The sequence below is a fragment of the Schistocerca cancellata genome, chromosome 9 (genome assembly GCF_023864275.1).
Source record: "Schistocerca cancellata isolate TAMUIC-IGC-003103 chromosome 9, iqSchCanc2.1, whole genome shotgun sequence".
NCBI lineage: Eukaryota > Metazoa > Arthropoda > Insecta > Orthoptera > Acrididae > Schistocerca > Schistocerca cancellata.
Genome location: NC_064634.1, coordinates 161392375 through 161418894, shown reverse-complemented (window position 1 = coordinate 161418894; position 26520 = coordinate 161392375). Strand labels below are relative to the sequence as shown.

At 45.5% G+C, this 26520-nt stretch overlaps 1 protein-coding gene and 1 pseudogene across 1 annotated transcript in view; both read right to left on the bottom strand.

Moving 5' to 3' along the window:
• Positions 1-26520, bottom strand: part of LOC126101258 (sperm-tail PG-rich repeat-containing protein 2-like) — a 124845-nt gene that overhangs the window by 49130 nt on the left and 49195 nt on the right. The window contains exon 5 of the mRNA XM_049911945.1: positions 16227-16493. Within this exon, the coding sequence (XP_049767902.1) occupies positions 16227-16493 (267 nt within the window). The remainder of the gene's footprint in view (positions 1-16226; positions 16494-26520) is intronic.
• On the bottom strand, positions 13604-13720 carry LOC126102484 (5S ribosomal RNA; annotated as a pseudogene).

Here is a 26520-nt window from a genome sequence, read left to right as displayed (position 1 = left end):
TTCTCCTTTCATCAATTAAATTCAATATTTCTTCTGTTACCCAAGGATTTCTATTAGCCCGCGTCTTTTTACCTACTTGATCGTCTGCTGCCTTCACCACTTCATCCCTCAGAGCTACCCATTCTTCGTCTCATAGTACGCTGCTAAAATAGTTCAGTACTTAGAAATCATATATAACCGCTCGCTCGTCGAAAGATCCGTTTCTAAAGACTGGAAAATTGCACAAATCACACAAGTCCCCAAGAAAGGAAATAGTAGAAATACACTGAATTACAAGCCCGTATCGTTAACGTCGATTTGCAGTAGAATTTTGGAACATTCATTGTGTTCGTACATCATGTGTTATCTAGTAGAAAATGGTTTATTGACAAACAGCCAACAGAGATTCAGAAAATATCGATCTTTTGAAGTACAATTAGCTCTTTATTCTCACGAAGTATTGAGTGCTATTGACAGGGGATGTAACACTGACTCCATATTTTTTGATTTCCGGAAGTCTTTTGAGACTGCTCCTCTCAAGCGACTTCTAATCAAATTGTTTTCCTATAGAGTATCGTCTCAGTTGTGGGACAGGAGTCGTGATTTCCTGTCAGAAATCTCGTAGTTAGTAGTACATAACGGCAGGTCATGGAGTAAAACAGAAATAATATCTGGCGTACCCCAAGGAAGTATTACAGGCCGTCGGCTGCTCCTGATCTATATTAGGAGACAATCTGAGTAGCCGTCTTAGATTCTTAACAGATGATGCTGTCATTTACCGTCGTGTAAAGTCATCAGATGATCAAAACTAACTGGAAAATGATTTAGACAATATATCTGTATAGTGCGAAAAATGGCAATTAACTCTAAATAACGAAAAGTGTGAAATCATCAAAATGAGTACTAAAAGAAATTCGCTAAATTTCGGTTACACGATAAACCACACAAATCCAAATATTTAGGAATACCTAAGGATTAGAATTACTAATAACTCAAATTGGAAAGACCATATAGATAATATTGTGGGGAAAGAAAACCAAACACTGTGATTTACTGGCAGAACACTTTAAAAATGCAACTGGTCTACTAAGGAGACTGCTTACATTACGATTGTCAGCTCTCATCTGGATTACTACTGTGCGGTGTGGGATCCGCATCAGATAGGATAGACGGAGGACATACAAAATGTTAGAAGAAGGGCAGCTCTTTTCGCACTATCGTGAAATAGGGGAGAGAGTCCCATGGATACGATACACGACTTGGGGTGGCAATCATTTTTCGTTGCGGCAGTATATTCTGATGAAATTTCTATCACCACCTTTCTCCTCAGAGTGTGAAAATATTTTTGGGCCCACCTGCATAGGCAGGAATGATCATCATAATTAAATAAGACAAATCAGAGCTCGTTTGGGATGACTGAAGTGTTTGTTTCTTCCACGCGGTGTTTGAGAGTGGAACGGTAGAGGGGTGGCTTGAGGGTGGTTCGATGTATCCTCTGCCAAGCACTAAATTGTGAACTGCAGAGAAATCATGTAAATGTAGGTGTAGAAGCACAGGATCATCTCTCTCGATGTAACGCTGAGGTACTTAAAATGAAAACGTTTTCGAAAAGTGACTGTGAGTTCTCTTTCTGTCCATATGCTAACTGGTGAAGACATAGCAAAGGGCCACAACTTTACCATGTGTATCTTATAAAGCGTTTTATATATACAGCGTGAGTCACTTAGTATTGCCACCAAGAATAACGCCGAAAGTATGATAGGAGCTGGGAAGTTTGTGGGACAAAAGTTGCATGGGTCAACGGGGGGCATATTATAACGTTGGTTTTTTGTTTGTAGGTGCGGTCGCGTCAGAGATATGAAGATCAACTTTTTTTTTTTAATGGGATACTGTAGTTTGGTACTTATTTTCTGATAGCGGCTATCTAGACGAATTCAATGTTTCAAATGGTTCAAATGGCTCTGAGCACTATGGGACTCAACTGCTGTGGTCATAAGTCCCCTAGAACTTAGAACTACTTAAACCTAACTAACCTAAGGACAGCACACAACACCCAGCCATCACGAGGCAGAGAAAATCCCTGACCCCGCCGGGGATCGAACCCGGGAACCCGGGCGTGGGAAGCGAGAACGCTACCGCACGACCACGAGATGCGGGCGAATTCAATGATGTTGCTTAACACTAAGGTCTTTGAAGGTCAAAAAGGTGGCATAAACGTCCATTTAAAGAAGGTGTTCGAAGTGATGACCATTGGTATCAGTGCAGTGCTGTAATCTTATCATGGATTGAATGGTATTCCTTATCACTTCAGCACTTATCGAAGCACATGCTCTGACAATTCTCTCTCGTACAACGTGCAAATAGTAAATATTCGCCGAATACGGCGTAGCTATCTAACGTGCCATTGACGTGTAAACACTATTCAACGGTTTCACAATACAGCACTAACAGGAACGTTAAGACTAGTATCTGCATATCAGGCGAATGTGAATGATGAATTCCTTCCAAGAATAAGTCGATATGCTTCTCATTTACGGAGAATTCCAACGAAATTCAGTGAGAGCTAGAGACTTATACGTTGAAAGATATCCTCGACCTACTCACCCCACACGTCGTACTTTTAAATGTGTGTGTGATAACTGTGAACAACTGGATCTTTAACGCATCGGAAACATATCTGGCAAAGAAAAGTTACTAACGAGGAAACGTAAATTGGTACTGTTGCCACTGTGGTTCGAGATCCTTGTGTCGGTTCGTGTCAAATCGCAAGGGAATCTGGCATGAGCCAAAATAGAGTTGTTCGTGTTCTGCATCGCCATAAATATCATCCTTACCAGATCAGTTTCCACCAAGAATTAACTGGTACGGATTGTATGCGTCGCATTGAATTCTGTCGATGGGCCCAACTTCAGATTCAGAGGGATGACATATTTATTAATTTTATTTTATTTACTGACGAGCCTGCAGTCACGAACCATAGAAGTGTTAACCTGCATAACATGCATTATTGTGCAACTGAAAATCCTTGTAGGCTGCGGCAAGTTGCACACCAAAAACCGTGGTCGGTGAATTTATGGTGTAGGATTCTGGAGGACAGAATTATAGGTCCATATCTCATCGAAGGAAATCTTAATGGAACACCACATTCCTGCAAGAAACATTAGGTCTGTTATTGGAAGAAATAGCTTTAGGGACAAGGAACAGGATGTGGTGTCAACAGGACGGGTGTCCGGCACATTTTCCGCTGATGGCTAGAAATTAGTTGCAGAGACAATTTTCATATCGTTGGATTGGACGCGGAGGAGATGTGTCGTAGCCGGCTCGTTCGCCAGACTTGACGCCTCTGGATTTTTTCTTGTGGGAATTCGTAAAAGACTGTTTATAAAGACATTCCACCTACAGGTGAAGATATGCGAGAGAGAATTGTCAGATCATGTGCTTCGATAAGTGCCGATGTGATAAGGAATACCACTTAGTCCATGATAAGAAGATTTCAACACTGCATTGATACCAATGGTCATCACTTCGAATACCTTCTGTGAATGGATGTTCATGCCACATTTGTGAACTTCGTTGGCCTTCGAAGACCTTACTGTTACACATCATTGGATTCGTCTCGATAGCCGCTATCAGAAAATAAGTACCAAACTATAGCATCCCATTAAAAAAAAAGTTGACCTTCATATCTCTGACGCGACCCCACCTACAAACAAAAAAACTAACGTCCTAATATGGCCCCCGTTGACCCATGCAACATTTGTCCCACAAACTTCTCAGCTACTGTCATACTTTCGGAGCTACTCAAGGTGGCAATAGTTAGTGACTCACCCTGTATATTGATTGATTTGTGATGGTACGCACCGCCCGCATCTCGTGGTCGTGCGGTAGCGTCCTCGCTTCCCACGCCCGGGTTCCCGGGTTCGATTCCCGGCGGCGTCAGGGATTTTCTCTGCCTCGTGATGGCTGGGTGTTGTGTGCTGTCCTTAGGTTAGTTAGGTTTAAGTAGTTCTAAGTTCTAGGGGATTTATGACCACAGCAGTTGAGTCCCATAGTGCTCAGAGCCATTTGAACCATTTTGATGGTACGCACCGGTAAACAAACGTTCTTTTCACACTTCTAAAAAGCTAAGAAAAGCGATAAAACAACGTTTTAAAAAGCCTAAATCTCAAAAACAACCCCTGGAAGGCCACAGTAGCGAAACCTCATTTTTTTCTTTTTACAGATCAAGCATTATATACACAACGAGGTGGCTAAAGTCATGGATACCTCCTAAAATCGTGTCGGACCTCTTTTGCCCAGAGCAGTACAACAGTTCGACGTGGCATGGACTCAACAAGTCGTTGGGAGTTCCCTATAGAAATATTGAGCCATGCTGCCTCTATAGCCGTCCATAATTGCCAAAGTTTTGTCGGTGCAGGATTTTGTGTAGGAACTGACCTCTCGATTACTTCCCATAAGGTTCCATGGGATTCATGTCGGGAGATCTGGGTGGCAGATCATTCTTTCGAATCGTCCGAAATGTTTTTCAAACCAATCGCGAACAATTGTGTCCCGGTAACATGGTCCACTGCCATCCATAAAAATTCCACCGTTGCTTGGGAACATGAACCACACGAATGGCTGCAAATAATCTTCAAGTTGTCGAACGTAGCCGTTTCCAGTGAATAATCGTTTCAGTTTGACCAGAGGACCCAGTCCATTCGATGTAAACACAGCCCACAGTTATGCAGCCACCACCAACTTGCACAGTGCCTGGTTGACAATTTGGAGCCGCGGGGGATTAGCCGAGCGGTCTCAGGCGCTGCAGTCATAGACTGTCCGTCTGGTCCCGGCGGAAGTTCGAATCCTCCCTCGGGCATGGATGTGTGTGTTTGTCCTTAGGATAATTTACGTTAAGTAGTGTGTAAGCTTAGAGACTGATGGCCTTAGCAGTTCAGTCCCACAAGATTTCACACACATTTGAACATTTTTGAACATTCGACAATTTGTATCCGTGCTTTGTGGGGTCTGCGCCGCACTCGAACCCTGCCATTAGCTCTTACCAACTGAAAACAGGACTCGTCTGACCACACCACCGTTTTCCAATCAACCGATAAGGTGACGAGCCCAGAAGAGACAATACATACGATGTCGTGCTGTTAGCAAAGCCACTCGCGTCGGTCGCCTGCTGCTACAGCCCATCACAGCCAAATTTCGCCCCACTGCCGTAAGGGATGCGTCCGTCGTGGATCCCACATTGATTTCTGCGGTTATTTCACGCAGTGTTGCTTGTCTGTTAGCACTGGCAACTCTACATAGACGCCGCTGTTCTCAGTCGTTAAGTGAAGGCCGGCGGCCACTGCGTTGTCCGTGGTGAGAGGTAATGCCCGAAATCTGGTATTCGCGGTACACCCCTGACACCGTGTGTCTCCGAATACTGAACTCCCTAACGATTTCCGAAACGGAATGTTCTATGCGCCTAGCTTCAACTACGATTCTGCGTTCTAAATCTGCTAATTCCCTTCGAGGTCCGTAATCGCATCGGACACCTCTTCACATGAATCAAAGTACAAACGACAGCTCCGTCAACGCACTGCCGTTTTACGCGTTGCGTACGCGTTACTATCACCATCTTAGATGTGTACATCTCCATCCCTTTTGTCACCTCCGTGACTAACTTGTTTATTTAGCTCTTGAATAAAATGAGTAGGTTATTAATAATATTAAACCTTAACACGAAACTGGGTACGAGCAAACAAGTTGAGTTATGTGTTACCCGACCACGATATTATTCCACTTGGCCTCCAGCGACTGTTATCGTAAACATGCGTTGACGTTAAGGTAAACATGTAGAATGAGATTTTCACTCTGCAGCGGAGTGTGCGCTGATATGAAACTTCCTGGCTGATTAGTACAGCGTGCCGGACCGAGACTCGAACTCGAGACCTTTGCCTTTCGCGGGAAAGTGCTCTACCAACTGAGCTATCCAAGCTCGACTCACGCCCCGTCCTCACAGCTTTACTTCTGCCAGTATCTTGTCTCCTACCTTCCAAACCTTTTAATCTGCCAGGAAGTTTCATATCAGCGCACACTCCGCTGCAGAATGAAAATCTCATTCTGGAAACATCCGCCAGGCTGTGGCTAAGCCATGTCTCAGTAATATCCTTTCTTTCATGAGTGCTAGTTCTGCAAGGTTCGCGGGAGAGCTTCTGTAAAGTTTGAAAGGTAGGAGACGAGATGCTGGCAGAAGTAAAGCTGTGAGGACGAGGCGTTCTTGGGTAGCTCAGTTGGTAGAGCACTTGCTCGCGAAAGGCAAAGGTCCCGAGTTCGAGTCTCTGTCCGGCACACAGTTTCAATCTGCCAGGAAGTTTCATAAACATGTAGAGTCTACAGGAAAACGCATCGCACTGAGAATGATTTCAAGACAACTGTGAGCATACCATCAAGCGGTTCAGCGTATCCTCATGAAACATCGCGATAAAAATTCACAATAAGCCGACCGGAACTATTTCAGTCCCAGGTGCAATGATATTGTGGTCGACCAATACCTATAAGCCTATATACAGTGCTGTAAGGCCAGAGGGTCAGTTTTAGCGTAATGGCACACAATATGTCTCGCGTGTGATGTCTACCATATTGTCTAGTAACTGGCAACAAAGTCTTCTGAAGGTTTGTTCTGTATGCAGGTGACGCTGTATTATTTTCCAGCACTAAGAACTTCAACAACGAACTGCGAAATTGAAAGGAGCAAGTTAGAAAATTGATCTGAAAATCAACCATTATAAGGTTGAAACAATGCTTAGTGAACATATGGAAAAGAAAATAGTAAAAGTTGAAAACAAAGTCTGCAACAGTAAAAATGCAAATTGTTTATGGACATACACTAGTGAAGAAATTAAAAAACTAGCCGATTATCTGGCGTTGTCCAGTTTATTACACAGCATTAACCAATCCTCTATAATATAGGAATAGGGAGCAAGTGTGTCTACTGTCTAAGAAAAAACTAACATTATTAACTTGTTCACATCTGTACCACACGAGCTTTTTTTTTTTTTTTTTTTTTTTTTTTTTACAGGTAGCATGTCGTATAGGTACCACGTTTGGCCGAAATTGCTCCAGGCGTTCCGGAGTTATTTATACGTGTCATTTCATTCCCACCACTATCCCAAAAAAAAATGGGTGTGTCTAACCCCCACAGTATTTCAAACTACCTAGGAAGGTATATGCGAACCAAGAGTGGATGAAATTACCGCATGGGCTCCAGAATTATGCTAGAAAATCATCCCTCTCGTCCACAAACGTGAGTGCTCTGTGAGTCTTCCCCAGTGATAATTATCTCCTGGGATTAAGTTATTTTTGTACTAAGTTTGGATAACATTGCTCCAGGCATCCTGGATCTATAACAGTAGGCATCCTGGATCTATAACGGATCGCATGTCTTTCAAACTTATTAGACATGTAACTTAGTACCACTCAGATTGCTCCCCAAACGTTACTTAAGTAGATGTAACCAAAGAGCCGCAACTGTAGCCCACACACTGATTTTAATAATCAAAATAGTGTGTATATATCTTAGAATGTCAATTTTTTAAAACTGTACAGTGACCATTGTCATTAAAAAAACTGAACTAGGGTAAATTAATGTCAGTGGTGGTTTTTCAGGATTACGGTACAAGTAGTCCACGGACAATCGCAGTTTTGAACATTATAAACACCTGCAATTGTCTGTTCCAAGTGTTAGCTCTAACTTAAGAGGAAAACTACCTTAGATTCTGAAGAAGAAAGAAAATGAGTTTCAAAATTATTGTTCAAAATGATCTCTATCAGTTTCAACACGATTTTCCAATCTTCTATGCAATGACTGATGCATACTTTCTAGCATCTCATCAGAATTTTCAGAGAAGACAGCAGTAATGCGTCGTTTCATACCGCCTGGTGTAGTCTGTATTTCCTTGTAAATACTGTCTTTTAGCTTCCCCCAGATCTAATTATCTCCACATTTCCACAATTGTTTACGAGATTCCCTAAACAAGATGTTGCAGCGCCACCGGGCAGGCCGTGCGGCGGCAGCTGACCTGGTGCGTCTCTGAAGCGTACTACGGTTACCGGACTTCGAAGCCTTGCGAATCAAGGATGTTCTACCTCAAGCAGAGAACCACGGAGATTTCTTATCGTCACCCCTGATAGTCTGGGTCCGGCAGGGCCAGAATTGGAGTACAAATTACATATACACTGTGTGACGATAGGCTGACATAGAGAACATTTATAAACAAAATGAAAACCAAATCTGAGAGTTTGTCTTTCACTCTTGAAGTGAAAAAGTTCTGAAATTAATTTATTTCTGGCGTACAAGCGAAGTCAGCGCAGTAACCATGGTGGCAGCTCGTACTAATAACCGCAAACAGTCGTTCTTTGTTCGACCAGTTTAATATTTTTTTGTGGAATCTAAAATTTAAAAACCTCTCTCACACCGGCCTGATTTAGCTTCACTGATCAGGATAGTAAAAACACGCGTGTATTAAGGGAATTTTCATTCACAAAGCAGGCTTATCACATTCACACAGTTCAATACTGTTCTGTCCTGATTAAATTGAGCTTAACTTAAATTCCATAAGGCAGTGAAGCAATTTCGAAGTCTCGGTGCGACGAAAATTGTCAGTCGATCTCGTGGAAACATTTGTAATAATTATTAACTTTCGGTGATCACAGGGGGAAGACCGCAGATCTGCTGGTAAGACCGTGTTAGCCTATTTATTTGAAATAACTGGATATCTTGGGCATACAAAACGGCAGGTTCGTTCAGTGTAAATCAGACGTTCCCCACTGATCCCGTGCAACACAGCGTAGTAAGCAGACACTGTCAATAATAATCAGTTAAATAATACGCGAACACACTTACTTTAGTTTAGTTCATGTATTAAATTCCTTCTCATACAGAATCTCATCAAGATGGCGACTAGCCCAATTATACATACATATTCATCCTCCTTCTTTCACGACTAATCGGCAAAAAATCCCCATTATTTTCCCAAGAGAAAACATAGATAGCAGAGAAGCTATTCCATGGAGTAAATGGACGCTCCAAGGAATAATTGAGCTTGAAACTACTTTGCATTGATAATCGGTAAGATAATAAGAGATATTTAGAGATATGTACTGAGTTATATAATTTATAAAATTTCTGAAAATATCGCGGAGAGACCGCTGCAAGAGACATTACACAGACAGCCGTGAGCAGGCAATGCTACGTAGTGGAAGTGCGACTGTAGCGTACCAACATAGTTGTGTCACATATCGCAACGGGGAACATCTCTAAATCAAGTGCTCATGACATTCTCTAGAACATAAAGCAGAGAAGCGTGTGCAAAGTTTGTGGCACAGACCTTGACTCGTGAACAAATACAACGACGCTTGGACGCCTACGACGTTGATTGAATTGCAACGTGAACAGTCATTTTCCAGAAAAAATCATCAGGGGTGAGGAGCGATCATCAGGACGAACGTACAACAAAACGAAGAAGTGCAGAAATTCACATGAGGGTCACCGGCTTGACTAAATAACCGACGTTGAAGTCAATTCGAGGCGCGAGTTACACGACATCCCATAGAAGGACTTCACTCACAGCTTCACGTGGTTGTATGAACATTGCGTGCATTGTACTCAAGTAAGGGAGGGGAGAGATTGAAGGGTGAGAGGAAGGGGGGGGGGAGGGGGGAGAGAGACAGAGATAGACAGATAGATAAACAGAGAGACAGACAGACAGACAGAGAGAGACTATTTAGAGCACTTGGAGCATTAAAACCATCATCTTAAAAGTTTCTCTATTTTTAGGGCTCCATACGTTAATAGGTAAAAACGGAACCCTTACAGGTTCACTTTCTTGCCCCTCTGAATGTCTCTGTCTTTTTGTTCGACTTTTCAAACACCTTTTCTCAGGATTAGGTAGACGTTTCGAGTTGACATTTATTTCACACATTAAGGTCTACTTGGAGATTGTAAGTCATCGTAATCAAGAGATGGCCATTTATTTCAGATATTTTAATACTCGCAAACTCTCCCATGAAAACCTACTGGGTATTTACCGCTCGTCTAGAATCCTGAAATTTACGAAGAAGCGAAATTTCACACTACAAACAAAAGAAGAAATACGAATATTGTTAATTTGTGATTATATCACATGAAAAACTTTTTTTTCTTTCTTTGTCGTTTGTTATCGGACTGCCTGTCCGAGAGTCTTTTAAGGCCCCCTCTTCTCAGCAACGGGTAGATGTATCAATTTGAAGTTTACGTCATATATAAAGGTCTACAGAGCCTTGGCGAAGTAAAAAGTAAAGCTTTTAAGTCAATGGTAGCAGCAGATACGGCCATTTATGTCGCATATTTTGATACTCGGAAATTCGCTCATTAAAAACATGGTTACTTCCCATTGACGCACAATCATGAAATTTGGCAAGCAGAAAGGTTTTGAGCCGTGACGAAATGTCACGGTTGGTTCTCTTCGTTTCCTCCTTGTCTGTAGCGCGTTCCTTTTGTAATTCCCGCTTCGCGCTCTGTTGTTTCCTTATCGTAGCCAGAGGGCGCTGTGGCGTTTCTGTGGCCGGCTGCTTGCCGTGTTTGCGAGAGAGCGTCGGTTTGGAGGAGGAACGCTGTTTGCTGACGTCTAGGAGTGTACAGCAGAGCACACCGTTTCGTTGATTGCTTGGCGTGACTCGTGTCAGGTGTGATGCATCATTAAAGCCGTGATAGCAGCCAGCGTTGCTGTCTTGGTCGCAGGTGGATCCAAGGGGATGAAGCCTGGTTGTCCATTGAAACTCCTTTCCTATGGGTGTATCGGACTTAAAGTAAGATGTTTTACCCATTATTTGCGTCATTTGCAAGCAACTGGGGATTCCGGCGTCTGCAGTAATTCGCTGAAGATTATTTGTTTCGTCGGTGTGTAAATGACTGAACAAGGAGCAGTTTATTTAATGTTCATCTTATGCTCGTGTTCTGCGTGTGCTGCTTGCAAGTGTAAACTTGACTCTCACCTTTGTCTGTTGATTTTAAGCGCACAGACGAATACTGAATCCAAGTAGTGACTTTCAATTAATTAGCTTAATTCTTTCTTTCCTCGTCACGACGACTGTTAAATGGCAAAGTAGAATTGTAGACCTTAACTTGCTACCTCATTTGCGTGGCATCAATAACAGAGCCTAACCTGCTAATTAATTAGGGCTTGTGGTAAACAAAGGTATTTAAATATGTTGTTTTAAAATATTATCTGAAACGCGTCAATGATTTATGCCGCGCTAGTTGATTCAGGGGTATGAACGGAAGTGCTGGCACGTCTGCCGATTGTGGGAATCCTGCTAGTTTTGATTGTTTTGAAAACTTTGAGAAACTAGTGTGCTTTAGTCCTTGGGTTAAGGCTATAGTGGGGCTCTGGCATTTCTACTGCAAGCTGCAACATGATCCTGTTGTTTCATGGTTGCTTTGTTGTCAAACTAGCTATTTGCCCTAAACATACTTTGGGCTGGGCGTTTCGGCCCTCAGCAGTATACTTGGGTTTCAGCTGAGTGTTCAGTCTATTGACTGTCCATCGTACGCCACATCGGTAATGGTCAACCTGTCATCAATTGAAATCAATGCTGTAGTTAATTGTCAGTTAGTACTGGTTCCATTACCTCCTGACCAGGGTCGTGCTTGACGCTTGTACACTCCTGGAAATTGAAATAAGAACACCGTGAATTCATTGTCCCAGGAAGGGGAAACTTTATTGACACATTCCTCGGGTCAGATACATCACATGACCACACTGACAGAACCACAGGCACATAGACACAGGCAACAGAGCATGCACAATGTCGGCACTAGTACAGTGTATATCCACCTTTCGCAGCAATGCAGGCTGCTATTCTCCCATGGAGACGATCGTAGAGATGCTGGATGTAGTCCTGTGGAACGGCTTGCCATGCCATTTCCACCTGGCGCCTCAGTTGGACCAGCGTTCGTGCTGGACGTGCAGACCGCGTGAGACGACGCTTCATCCAGTCCCAAACATGCTCAATGGGGGACAGATCCGGAGATCTTGCTGGCCAAGGTAGTTGACTTACACCTTCTAGAGCACGTTGGGTGGCACGGGATACATGCGGACGTGCATTGTCCTGTTGGAACAGCAAGTTCCCTTGCCGGTCTAGGAATGGTAGAACGATGGGTTCGATGACGGTTTGGATGTACCGTGCACTATTCAGTGTCCCCTCGGCGATCACCAGTGGTGTACGGCCAGTGTAGGAGATCGCTCCCCACACCATGATGCCGGGTGTTGGCCCTGTGTGCCTCGGTCGTATGCAGTCCTGATTGTGGCGCTCACCTGCACGGCGCCAAACACGCATACGACCATCATTGGCACCAAGGCAGAAGCGACTCTCATCGCTGAAGACGACACGTCTCCATTCGTCCCTCCATTCACGCCTGTCGCGACACCACTGGTGGCGGGCTGCACGATGTTGGGGCGTGAGCGGAAGACGGCCTGACGGTGTGCGGGACCGTAGCCCAGCTTCATGGAGACGGTTGCGAATGGTCCTCGCCGATACCCCAGGAGCAACAGTGTCCCTAATTTGCTGGGAAGTGGCGGTGCGGTCCCCTACGGCACTGCGTAGGATCCTACGGTCTTGGCGTGCATCCGTGCGTCGCTGCGGTCTGGTCCCAGGTCGACGGGCACGTGCACCTTCCGCCGACCACTGGCGACAACATCGATGTACTATGGAGACCTCACGCCCCACGTGTTGAGCAATTCGGCGGTACGTCCACCCGGCCTCCCGCATGCCCACTATACGCCCTCGCTCAAAGTCCGTCAACTGCACATACGGTTCACGTCCACGCTGTCGCGGCATGCTACCAGTGTTAAAGACTGTGATGAAGCTCCGTATGCCACTGCAAACTGGCTGACACTGACGGCGTCGGTGCACAAATGCTGCGCAGCTAGCGCCATTCGACGGCCAACACCGCGGTTCCTGGTTTGTCCGCTGTACCGTGCGTGTAATCATTGCTTGTACAGCCCTCTCGCAGTGTCCGGAGCAAGTATGGTGGGTCTGACACACCGGTGTCAATGTGTTCTTTTTTCCATTTCCAGGAGTGTATTTAAATACTCCGCTAACCTGGTTAGCGTATGTTGTGGCTAGATTAAATTAATCACTGCTCAGTAGCCCAAAACAGTTTGTCGGCCGTCAGAAGCCGTGTATGTGTTATTTATTCCTTTATTCTAGTCAATCAGTAAGCATGCTCTCCTAATTTTGTTACTCTAGGTGGCCATGAAGTTGCCATTTTTGGGGTGTTTCGATGGAGTGCGGCTCATTTGAGTGTAGATTTGTCAGTTTCCAATTTAGTGTTTTTCCGCCAGTTTTAATCGTGCTTATATATCGGTGGAATCTAAATATTTTTTATTACTATTGAGCTGCACGTAATGTGATATTGTAAAACTAAAAAACTAAACTCGTCTCGAGCAGGCCATGAAGGCCCAACGGTACCGACCGGCCGCCGTGTCATCCTCAGTCCATGGATGCGGATATGGAGGGGCTTGTGGTCAGCACACCGCTCTCCCGGAGCCGCTACCTCTCAATCAAGTAGCTCTTCAGTTTGCCTCACAAGGGCTGAGTGCACCCCGCTTGCCAACAGCGCCCGCAGACCGGATGGTCACCCATCCAAGTGCTAGCCCAGCCCGACAGCGCTTAATTTCGGTGATCTGACGGGAACTGGTGTTACCACTGTGGCAAGGCCGTTGGCTGTCATATTGTAAAGAAAGGAACTTATTGGAGTTTAACTTTCGCCGTAAGGTATTGTGGACGGTGCACTTTCCTGTTATTTACGTTAATGTTCTACTCAATGTGTAAACTTGCTAATTATTTTTTCTTTAAATGGAGTGTGCCTGCCTTGGTGTTATAAGTGACTGTTTCATAACCAGTTCTTAAACGCGCCTACGCGCATATTTATATTTATGGGAGAACTTAAATGTGTTCGTCTGTCGAACTTTAACTAAAGTGCAGAAAACTGAATCAGGTGTTTATTATTGTTCTAGTGCTATTATCTGTCAAGTGTAATACTCGACATTTTCTTGGTCTGTTATCAAGTGTTACAATAAATGGAAATTGCAGTGAAGTGATTCGCTATTTCAGTTGTTCCCGTGATTTCCTATCTCCGCATATAATATGTAACTGTTTGATATAAGACTGATTAATCCTTTGTTGAAACATTGGAGGAAGGTGCGCGTGCCTCAGGTTTGACAGTAGAAGTAAAGGAAAAATATCACAAAGTTGTTAATTCGTAACTATATCACAGGAAAAACTATTTCTTTTGTCATTTCTCATTCGACTTCAAACTTGAAATTTAAACACTGTCTAAAGACCTAGAATCCCTGAGACTGATATTTTAGCAGCATCAATGCCAAGAACTGGCGAAAACCATAAAGACTCCCGTTTCGTAGAACGGATAGACTGTCTATATGCATATAATTAAGTTTGTAGCAACCGTCAGTGCACCAGTCGTATTCGCACCTGCCCAAGTTTTTTATCCAGTCTCGAAACTTGTTAGAATGAGGGAATACTATATCATACAGGGTGTTTCAAAAATGACCGGTATATTTGAAACGGCAATAAAAACTAAACGAGCAGCGATAGAAATACACCGTTTGTTGCAATATGCTTGGGACAACAGTACATTTTCAGGCGGACAAACTTTCGAAATTACAGTAGTTACGATTTTCAACAACAGATGGCGCTGCAAGTGATGTGAAAGATATAGAAGACAACGCAGTCTGTGGGTGCGCCATTCTGTACGTCGTCTTTCTGCTGTAAGCGTGTGCTGTTCACAACGTGCAAGTGTGCTGTAGACAACATGGTTTATTCCTTAGAACAGAGGATTTTTCTGGTGTTGGAATTCCACCGCCTAGAACACAGTGTTGTTGCAACAAGACGAAGTTTACAACGGAGGTTTAATGTAACCAAAGGACCGAAAAGCGATACAATAAAGGATCTGTTTGAAAAATTTCAACGGACTGGGAACGTGACGGATGAACGTGCTGGAAAGGTAGGGCGACCGCGTACGGCAACCACAGAGGGCAAAGCGCAGCTAATGCAGCAGGTGATCCAACAGCGGCCTCGGGTTTCCGTTCGCCGTGTTGCAGCTGCGGTCCAAATGACGCCAACGTCCACGTATCGTCTCATCCGCCAGAGTTTACACCTCTATCCATACAAAATTCAAACGCGGCAACCACTCAGCGCCACTACCATTGCTGCACGAGAAACATTCGCTAACGATATAGTGTACAGGATTGATGACGGCGATATGCATGTGGGCAGCATTTGGTTTACTGACGAAGCTTATTTTTACCTGGACGGCTTCGTCAATAAACAGAACTGGCGCATATGGGGAACCGAAAAGCCCCATGTTGCAGTCCCATCGTCCCTGCATCCTCAAAAAGTACTGGTCTGGGCCGCCATTTCTTCCAAAGGAATCATTGGTCCATTTTTCAGATCCGAAACGATTACTGTATCACGCTATCTGGACATTCTTCGTGAATTTGTGGCGGTACAAACTGCCTTAGACGACACTGCGAACACCTCGTGGTTTATGCAAGATGGTGCCCGGCCACATCGCACGGCCGACGTCTTTAATTTCCTGAATGAATATTTCGATGATCGTGTGATTGCTTTGGGCTATCCGAAACATACAGGAGGCGGCGTGGATTGGCCTCCCTATTCGCCAGACATGAACCCCTGTGACTTCTTTCTGTGGGGACACTTGAAAGACCAGGTGTACCGCCAGAATCCAGAAACAATTGAACAGCTGAAGCAGTACATCTCATCTGCATGTGAAGCCATTCCGCCAGACACGTTGTCAAAGGTTTCGGGTAATTTCATTCAGAGACTACGCCATATTATTGCTACGCATGGTGGATATGTGGAAAATATCGTACTATAGAGTTTCCCAGACCGCAGCGCCATCTGTTGTTGAAAATTGTAACTACTGTAATTTCGAAAGTTTCTCTGCCTGAAAATGTACTGTTGTCCCAAGCATATTGCAACAAACGGTGTATTTCTATCGCTGCTCGTTTAGTTTTTATTGCCGTTGCAAATATACCGGTCATTTTTGAAACACCCTGTATGTTACGTTGTTCCTGGCCATTTATACGTATCGATTTTCTTGAAGTGTTTCATCTGCTTTATAAGTAGCCAGTATATTTATCGAATTTCCGCAACAGAAGGCTACCTCGACCGTGACTGTAGGGACTTGCCTCTCGGACGGCGCGCCGCTGGATGACCTCGGTGAACCTCAGCTGGACGGCGGTGAAGCGCTTCCACTCGCGGATGCGCTCGTCGACGACGGCGGCCGGCGAGGGTCCGGGCCCCTCGACGTCGTAGTCGGCAGGGCCGGGCCCCGGGCGCGGCCGGAACGTCTGCCTGACGGAGGTGCGGCGCGAGAAGAAGCAGCCCTTGTAGCGGAGCGTCGTGAAGCACTCGCCGCGCCCGCCCGCCACGCGGCAGTGGCAGCGGTGGCCGGCCTGCCAACAGAGCCAGGGCACGGGGACCGTCACACTCTGCGCAGCTCGAGGTGGCCAGTGGTGCACAGTCCATTACATCTACATCTACACTACTGGCCAAGAAAATCGCTACACCAAGAAGAAATGCACATGATAAACGGGTATTCACTGGACAAATATATTATACGAAAACTGACATGTGATAACATTTTCACGTGATTTGGGTGCATAGAGCCTGAGAAAGAAGTACCAAAACAAACATCTCTGTCCGTAATAACGGCCTTGATACGCCTGGGCATTAAGTCAAACAGACCTTGGATGGCGTGTATTGGTACAGCTGCCCATGCAGCTTCAACACGATACCACAGTTCATCAAGAGTAGTGACTGGCGTATTGTGACGAGCCAGTTGCTCGGCCACCATTGACCAAACGTTTTCAATTGGTGAGAGATCTGGTGAATGTGCTGGCCAGGGCAGCAGTCGAACATTTTCTGTATACAGAAAGGACCGTACAGGACCTGAAACATGCGGTCGTGCATTATCCTGCTGAAATGTAGGGTTTCGCAGGATCGAATGAAGGGTAGAGCCACGGGTCGTAAAACATCTGAAATGTAACGTCCACTGTTCAGAGTGCCGTCAATACGAACAAGAGGTGACCGAGACTTGTAACCAATGGCACTCCATACCATCACTCCGGGTGATACTCCAGTATCGAAATGACGAATACACGCTTCCAATGTGCGCTCACCGCGATGTCGCCAAACATGGATGCGACAATCATGATACTGTAAACAGAACCTGGATTCACCCGAAAAAATGACGTTTTGCCATTCGTGCACCCAGGTTCGTCGTTGACTTCCCCATCGCAGGCGCTCCTCTCTGTGATGCAGCGTCAAGGATAACCGCAGCGATGGTCTCCGAGCTGATAGTCCATACTGCTGCAAACGTCGTCGAACTGTTCGTGCAGATGGTTGTCGTCTTGCAAACGTCCCCATCTGTTGACGCAGGCATCGAGGCGTGGCAGCACGATCCGTTACTGCCATGCGGATAAGATGCCTGTCATCTCGACTGCTAGTGATACGAGGCCGTTGGGATCCACCACGGCGTTCCGCATTACCCTCCTGAACCCGCCGATTCCATATTCTGCTAACAGTCATTGGATCTCGACCAATGCGAGCAGCAATGTCGTGATACGACAAACCGCAATCGCAGTAGGCTACAATCCGACCTTTATCAAAGTCGGAAACGTGATGATACGTATTTCTCCTCCTTACATGAGGCATCACAACAACGTTTCACCAGGCAACGCCCGTCAACTGCTGTTTGTGTATGAGAAATCGGTTGGAAACGTTGCTCATATCAGCACGCTGTAAGTGTCGCCACCGGCACCAACCTTGTGTGAATGCTCTGAAAAGCTAATCATTTGCATATCACAGCATCTTCTTCCTGTCGGTTAAATTTCGCGTCTGTACCACGTCATCTTCGTGGTGTAGCAATTTTAATGGCCCGTAGTAGTGGACATATATACTCTGGTAGCAACCAAGAGGTACCGTGGCGGAGGGCAGAATTCGCGTCAGTCATCTTCCCCCCCCCCCCCCCCACCCCACCCCACTCACGGATCGCGCGAGGGAAAAACGACTGTCTCATCGCCGCAGTACAACCCCTAATTTCCCTTATCTTTGAATGCTGATCATTGTGCGATTTCAAAGTTGGTGGTAATAATATATGCTCTACATCATCGGAGAAGATCGGATTTCGGAATTTAGTGAGCTGCGCCTTCCGTTTAGGGCGCCGTCTATCTGCAAGTGTGTCCCACTTCGAATCTATGAGAGTTGTAACGCTCTCTCGATGGCTAAAGGTACCACTCAGGAGTCTTGTTGTTTTTCTTTGGACCTTCTCAATCTCCTGAATCAGACCCAACTGGTACGGGTCCCATACAGACCAACAGTACTCTAAGACTGGACGAACTAACGTATTGTTAGCTATTTCCTTTGTTGAAGGACTGCGTCGTTTCAGGGTTCTACCAATAAACGGCAATCTAGAGTTCACCGTACCCGTTACTTGTGTAACCTGATCATTCCATTTGAGATCATTTCGAATAGTCACACCCAGATGCTTGACGGACGTTACCGCTTCCAAAGACTGGCCATTTATTTTGTACTCGTATATTAAATGGAATTTTCGCCTTGTTATACGCAGTAGGTTATACTTACTAACATTGAGAGATAACTGCCAGTCATTACACCACGCATTTATTTTCTGCAAGTCCTCATTGATTTGTTCACAACTTTCGTGTGGTACTACTTTCCTGTAGACTACAGCGTCATCGACAAACAGTCTAATGCCGCTATCAATACCATCAACCAGACAATTTATGCAAATCGTAAAAAGCAGCGGACCTATTACGCTGCCCTGGGGCACACCTGAAGTTACGCTTGTTTCTGTTAAAGTCACCCCTATCAGGACGACATACTGCTTCCTGTCTGTTAGAAAACTTTCTATCCAACCGCATATGTCATCGGATAGACCGTAAACGCGCACTTTTTGGAGCAAGCGACAGTGCGGAACTGAGTCGAACGCCTTTCGAAAGTCGAGAAATATGGCATCAACCTGGGAGCCAGTATCTAGAGGCTGTTGTATATCATGCTGAAGTTGCTGGACCTGTATGAAGCACATCCTACGGACGCCGTTACGTCAGTGGCCCGCACTGCCCAGTTTTTCGGAGCAAAATTAAACGTAAACGGTTTTCTGTTGTAACTGATTGTACTGCGTACTGTTTTTAAAGTACTATACATACAGCCGATGGGATAAAAATATTTGTACTGTCGAAAGTTTGAAGAATACGCAATCCGATGAAAAGTAGTCCCACACCCGGATGTAAGGCGGAATTGACCACTAGATGTTACAAGAGGAGGACCCGCAAGTATAAAAGCAGGCGGGGAGTGTTGTCTTGTCAGCAGAGAAGAAGTAACAGTAGAGTGGAGCCGTCAGAGACTTGGAACGCGGACCAGTCATTGGATGTCACCTGTCCGCCCTTGTAGCTGAGTGGTCAGCGTGATGGACTGCCGTCTGACGGGCCCGGGTTCGATTCCCGGCAGGGTCGGGAATTTTCTCCTCTGACGGACTGGATGTTGTGCTGTCTCCATGATCATTTCATCCCCATCCGGGGCGCAGGTCGCCCAATCTGGCGCTGACTGTAGTAAGACCTGCACCAAGGCGGCCGGACCTGCCTCGCAAGGAGCCTCCCGGCTAATGACCCCAAACGCTCATTTCATTTTTACCTGAGTAACAAATCCGTCAGGGACATTTCGAACCTTCTAAACCTGCCCAGATCGACTGTTGGTGATGTGATTGTGAAGTGTACATACGAAGGATCAACCACTGGATAACCAAGAACATTTCGACTTCGTGCATGTCAGCCAGAGACTGTCGAACATCGCCGAGGGTGGTTGTAAAAAATCGGGTGAAATCAGCGAAAGGTATCATTCGCGAGTTCCGAAGTGCTAGCAGGTGTCCAGACAGTACATTGCCTGTGCGTAGGCAGCTACAAACAATGGGGTACAACTGTGGAGCAGCTCCCCATAACCCACACATACCTGTAGTCAATGCTATGTGACGCTTGTAGTGGTGTAAAAAACGACACTGCTGCACAGTGAATGCATGGAAACGATTGCTTTAGAGTAATGCATCACGCTATACCATGTGGCAATCCGATGGAAGAGTTCGGATTTGTCGAAAACGTGGACAACGTCACCAGTCATCATTTGTAGCGTCAGTAGTGAACTACAAAGGAAGTTGTGTTACAGTATGGGAGAGTTTCCCGTGATTATTGTGTGTTCCTCTTCTTAGGCTTCAGAAAAGTTAAATGTGGAGGGAAATGGATAGGTTTTACAGCATCGTGTACTGCGTTCAGTAGAGGAACAGCTCAGAGACGCATTGACTGCATCAACTGCCATAAAGCAGCGGCTGTGAGGCAATGGTATATTGACAACAGCAGTCCTGAAATGGACTATTCTGCCCCGAGTCCCGACGTGAACCCAATGGAACACCTTTGGGATGGGTTATGACATCTATTTCACTCCGGACTCCAGCGTCCAACGTCACTACCTCCTCTAATTTCGGATCTTGTAGATAAATGGGCTGTCATTCCTCCGCAGATATTCAGAGACATCATTGAAAGTCTCCTCAGCAGAGTTCACGACGTTGTTAAGATGAAGGACGGACACACGCCATATTAATCTCAACTAACAGCTGTCCGGATACTTTTGATCATATAGTGTACGTCGTGTTAATTTCAGATTATTAAACCGCGTTTGACACATTACAAAATGTCACAAGCTTTACGAGGGTTGTCCAGAAAGTATTCTCGGATCGTTCGCTAAATGAAAACCACAGTGAAAATCTAAAACATTTTATTTGCAAGAGTTAGCTACACTTTCCAGATACTTATCTGCATAGTCGCCGCTCCGACTTATACATTTTTCGGAGAGTTATAACAGATTTCCAACACCATCGTCATAGAAGGCAGCCGCCTGTGTTTTCCAATAATTCTCTACACTGGTCTATAGCGCGTAGCCTGCGCCCAAGTGTTGTCTTCGTGTCCAGCGTTTCATGTGAACAGAAATGATACTCAGGACGAGCCAATTAGGGCTGAGTTGTGGGTGATCGAACACTTCCCATCGAAAAGGCTGCAGGAGCACCTTCACTGCCCCTGCAGACTGTGGCTGAGAATTGCCATGAAGAAGGAAGTGCGTGGCAGTTGTGTTCGGTGGGCTGCAGACATTAAGGCGGAGCCTCTCAGAGGGCCCTCCTACTTGGCGGGAGACACCGTTGGTCTAGGCACTTTTACTCGCTCACAGTGCGCTCACAACTGAAAAGAGCGTCTTGATGAGATCGACGGGAATACTAGAGACACTACCCAACACATCTGTGAAAAGCATCAACAACTACGTCTCAGCACAGCCTATCCAACAACATTCTTACAAGTATTTTATACTGTCTCTGACCATCCTCTATGATGGCACATTAATAAAGACTCTCTTCAGTTGCAATAATAGTAACAATAATAATGATGATGATATCAAGAACCTCAATAAAGTGAGCTTATACTGTTATTGGTAAATAAGCTTTGGTATGGGAGTACCAGATCTCATCCAAAAAATAGTACAGCCTCATATCTAAGCAGTCACGAGAGGGGTGGACGTAGCACTGTGTTGTCCGATCAACAAATACATACTGACCGAACGGTTGCAATTGACAAGCGTGAGGTTGATGTCTTAATCGACGCCTCAGTGCTATGTTACAGGAATAATATTGAGACGAAGGCTCAGCGGAAATTGAAATGTAGGGATGTCACCATCGAGGCCAGTTGTACGTTGAAAGTTAAAATCGATATCATTCCATCACCATTGGTGCCCTGAATCAGTACCCCATAAAATGAACAGTACTCTACAATACGCGGATATTGTTGATACAGTGAAGCACGATATCTAGTAGTCTATTATTCGCAATCGCCCATATGTTGTGGAAAGTATTGTAAAATCATTTATTCGCCAGGCCTACTGCTGAGAATGCTGGAATTAGCCAGGAGCAGACGATGCAATCTCTGGTGTCAGAAATAAAAGATAACAATGATAACGTGTACGGGCTTTCTATTTCCCTTTCGAGCACTTACCCAGGTGAAAGACAGGGCAGTGCTTTTCTGGTATGGAAGGTACAGTGCTATCAAATACTTGTAAGAAAGAGAATGGGAATTAACTATCAAAAGAAAGGTAAAATCCCGACAGAAAACCACAACCGCTAGTGATCAACAGTTTCAACGGCGGAGGTCTCAACGGCGGAGTAGGTGGAAGAATTACAGTTGATGGTCATAGTGTCCGTTAGGAACGACGTCATCACAACTGGCTCTGGACATAAAATTCATAGCGACTGAAATGGCGAGAGCTAGTAATAGAAGCCTCGGATAACGATGCCGCCTGATGTTTGCCCATCAAGAAGGATGTTGTTAATCCACTGAGGTGGCTACGCAGTAACGTTTCAAGGCTGTCGAATGGTGAGAGCAAAACGTTCAGAGTTCGTTCTGAGTCGATTCCGCTTGTCAGACTCACTGTGGTCTCAGACAGCCGTCTGAACTCATAGAGGCACTGATGTGCCAGATCAGCATTTTTCTGTTCATGTCAGATTTCTTAGCACTCTCGTCAGGAATTAGCTCCTCACTTATAGTGTTCAGACATCTATATAGAACAAAAATGCATGACATTCCAAAGTGTTATACCACACAGTAAAACGTAGCAAAGTAGTGATACACCGGCTAGAAAAGACGCAGTCTACCTTGAGCTTAGCGATGGAAACTGGGGACATCACATTGCGAATTCGGCAGGCAGAATCAGCTCCTTGACATATCTGAATGAGTTGTACGTTGAACTACACTCCTGGAAATTGAAATAAGAACACCGTGAATTCATTGTCCCAGGAAGGGGAAACTTTATTGACACATTCCTGGGGTCAGATACATCACATGATCACACTGACAGAACCACAGGCACATAGACACAGGCAACAGAGCATGCACAATGTCGGCACTAGTACAGTGTATATCCACCTTTCGCAGCAATGCAGGCTGCTATTCTCCCATGGAGACGATCGTAGAGATGCTGGATGTAGTCCTGTGGAACGGCTTGCCATGCCATTTCCACCTGGCGCCTCAGTTGGACCAGCGTTCGTGCTGGACGTGCAGACCGCGTGAGACGACGCTTCATCCAGTCCCAAACATGCTCAATGGGGGACAGATCCGGAGATCTTGCTGGCCAGGGTAGTTGACTTACACCTTCTAGAGCACGTTGGGTGGCACGGGATACATGCGGACGTGCATTGTCCTGTTGGAACAGCAAGTTCCCTTGCCGGTCTAGGAATGGTAGAACGATGGGTTCAATGACGGTTTTGATGTACCGTGCACTATTCAGTGTCCCCTCGACGATCACCAGTGGTGTACGGCCAGTGTAGGAGATCGCTCCCCACACCATGATGCCGGGTGTTGGCCCTGTGTGCCTCGGTCGTATGCAGTCCTGATTGTGGCGCTCACCTGCACGGCGCCAAACACGCATACGACCATCATTGGCACCAAGGCAGAAGCGACTCTCATCGCTGAAGACGACACGTCTCCATTCGTCCCTCCATTCACGCCTGTCGCGACACCACTGAAGGCGGGTTGCACGATGTTGGGGCGTGAGCGGAAGACGGCCTAACGGTGTGCGGGACCGTAGCCCAGCTTCATGGAGACAGTTGCGAATGGTCCTCGCCGATACCCCAGGAGCAACAGTGTCCCTAATTTGCTGGGAAGTGGCGGTGTGGTCCCCTACGGCACTGCGTAGGATCCTACGGTCTTGGCGTGCATCCGCGCGTCGCTGCGGTCCGGTCCCAGGTCGACGGGCACGTGCACCTTCCGCCGACCACTGGCGACAACATCGATGTACTGTGGAGACCTCACGCCCCACGTGTTGAGCAATTCGGCGGTACGTCCACCCGGCCTCCCGCATGCCCACTATACGCCCTCGCTCAAAGTCCGTCAACTGCACATACGGTTCACGTCCACGCTGTCGCGGCATGCTACCAGTGTTAAAGACTGCGATGGAGCTCCGTATGCCACGGCAAACTGGCTGAAACTGACGGCGGCGGTGCACAAATGCTGCACAGCTAGCGCCATTCGACGGCCAACACCGCTGTTCCTGGTGTGTCCGCTGTGCCGTGCGTGTGATCATTGCTTGTACAGCCCTCTCGCAGTGACCGGAGCAAGTATGGTGGGTCTGAGACACCGGTGTCAATGTGTTCTTTTTTCCATTTCCAGGAGTGTATATTTTAGTGAAATGAATTGAAATATGGTAGGCAAACATGCATGTTTCCTAGTCGTTTGATGGTTTTCTAGGCCGTTCATTTGCTTGGACTGTTATTCTGTCATATTGATTCGACATCGGAATATATGCAGACAGCATTTTCGGACAACTTATTCTATAGGAACACTTATCATTGTATGCGGCACTTATCCTCTCAATTTTCTACTTTCATTCTTCATTATAACAGACTCAATGAGAATATTAAGATTATAAGGGAGCTTGAAATTAAACTTTTATGTATGACAATGAGTTTTTACGCGGTGAATTTTTGAAGAACTCCCTTCGTTGATTTAAAGTCTACACAGAGTGCATTATTGTACACACTATTCACACTTTTATTCGAATTAGCCATACCTCTTTAAGATTGTGTTCGGTCGGCATAATGAATAAATATATTGTTCCATATGGCACAATACTAATTATAAAATAAATGCTAAAAATACTTCGCGCCAACGCGGTTGCACCCCGATTGGTACATTTTTAATCCATGAGCCGATCTCGCAGACCAACAGCTTACGCGTCTATTTTGCAAGCACTAAAACTTCCACTCACTCCCTAGGTGAAGGGCCATCCCCACATCATCCACGATCTTGTGTCCAGGAGAGATGAGTAAGGGTGAGGTTCGATACATCGTAGCGGTGACGATATGCCTGCCCCTACAAATATACTACAAAGGACAATGTGCCTGAACTTAAAGTTAGTGAGAGGAACGTGTAGTAGGATTGGAAAAACAACAGTAAACTTAATACAAAGGAATAATGGTCAGACTTTGGGACTGTTCTGATCCTCTGTTTCATTTAGCGGTCTACATGATATGGTACGTATTAGACAAGCTTTGTTAGCAGTGTAAAGCAATCTGTGTCGACAGTATTGAGAGGCAAGTTCCTAATAATGCAGTGCAGGTCAGAGTGAAACATAACATGTACTGCAAATACGAGGGTTGTCCAGAAAGTAAGTTGCGATCGGTCGTGAAATGGACACCACAGTGAAAAACTTGTAAGGATGTTGTTGGATCGGCTGTGCTGAGACGTAGTTGTTAAGAAGAAAATTCGATAGGATGCGCCGTTTCCAATTTAATTAACACTGACGTTAGCCAATCACGTCGTTGTGTGCGAAAGTTGAAGCACTTGCACGCCTTAAAATGCGGTAAAGTACAGACATCTGTCGGTCCGTGAGTTACCACTTGTTCAAATGCTCATTACCTGTTAAATGTGCCTGTTTTGGACGTGACAAATTTAAGTTAGGTGAGCAAACGTTATGTTTGTTCGGTTCGATGAAACAAACGAAGAGCACGTTTTGCAACACTCTGGAAAGCCGCTTGAATTTGGGCGCACAACGACCTAACCACTAACTTCAATTACAAAGGAAACGGCTCAACGTATCGAATTTTTAACAGTTAATTCCCAGCACAATCTGCCCTGAAGCACCCTTATAAGGTTTTTCAGATTGTTTCTGACCCCCGCGTATTTTCTATGACATCGTGACAGTTTTACATTTATACAAGTATATTTACGCACAAATTCGAAGTGAGTGAGAAAAGTAATGAGACTACTACATCGCAAACTATCTGGCAGCCCTTTGTTGTTCTACGTGTGTAGACTGGTGCGTTCATCCCTTCCAGTTGCTCAGGCCCAGTTTCTGCTCTGTACAGCCATCGTGTGATTTTTGAGAGTGACATCAGTGAAGTCGTGTTTTTGTTGTGTGTGATCGAAAATGTGTCACTAGAAATTAGAGCAACGTTATGCCATCAAATTTTGAGATAAACTTGGGTAATCCGCGAGTGAGATATTTGAAAAGTTGAAGCACGCTTATAGGGAACTTCCCTTTTGTCCGAAGATTGGAACATCCGAAAGTTTTATGCCAAAATGGTGAGGAAACACCTCACAACTGGGAAGAAGGACAATCGAAGAAATGTGTGCCTTGTTCTTATAGAGAGGACTGCCAATGAACACGAATGATTCAGCCGTGTGATCACAGGAGATGAATCCTGGATTATTGAGTACGATGCTGAGACAAATCAGCAAAGTGAGGAGTTGCACACTGAGACGTCTCCTGCATAAAAAAAACTGGAATGAGCAAACCACGGTCGAGCGGTTTTAGGCGCTTTCCGGAGCCACGGGGCGCTACGGTCACAGGTTCGAATCCTGCCGCGGGCGTAGA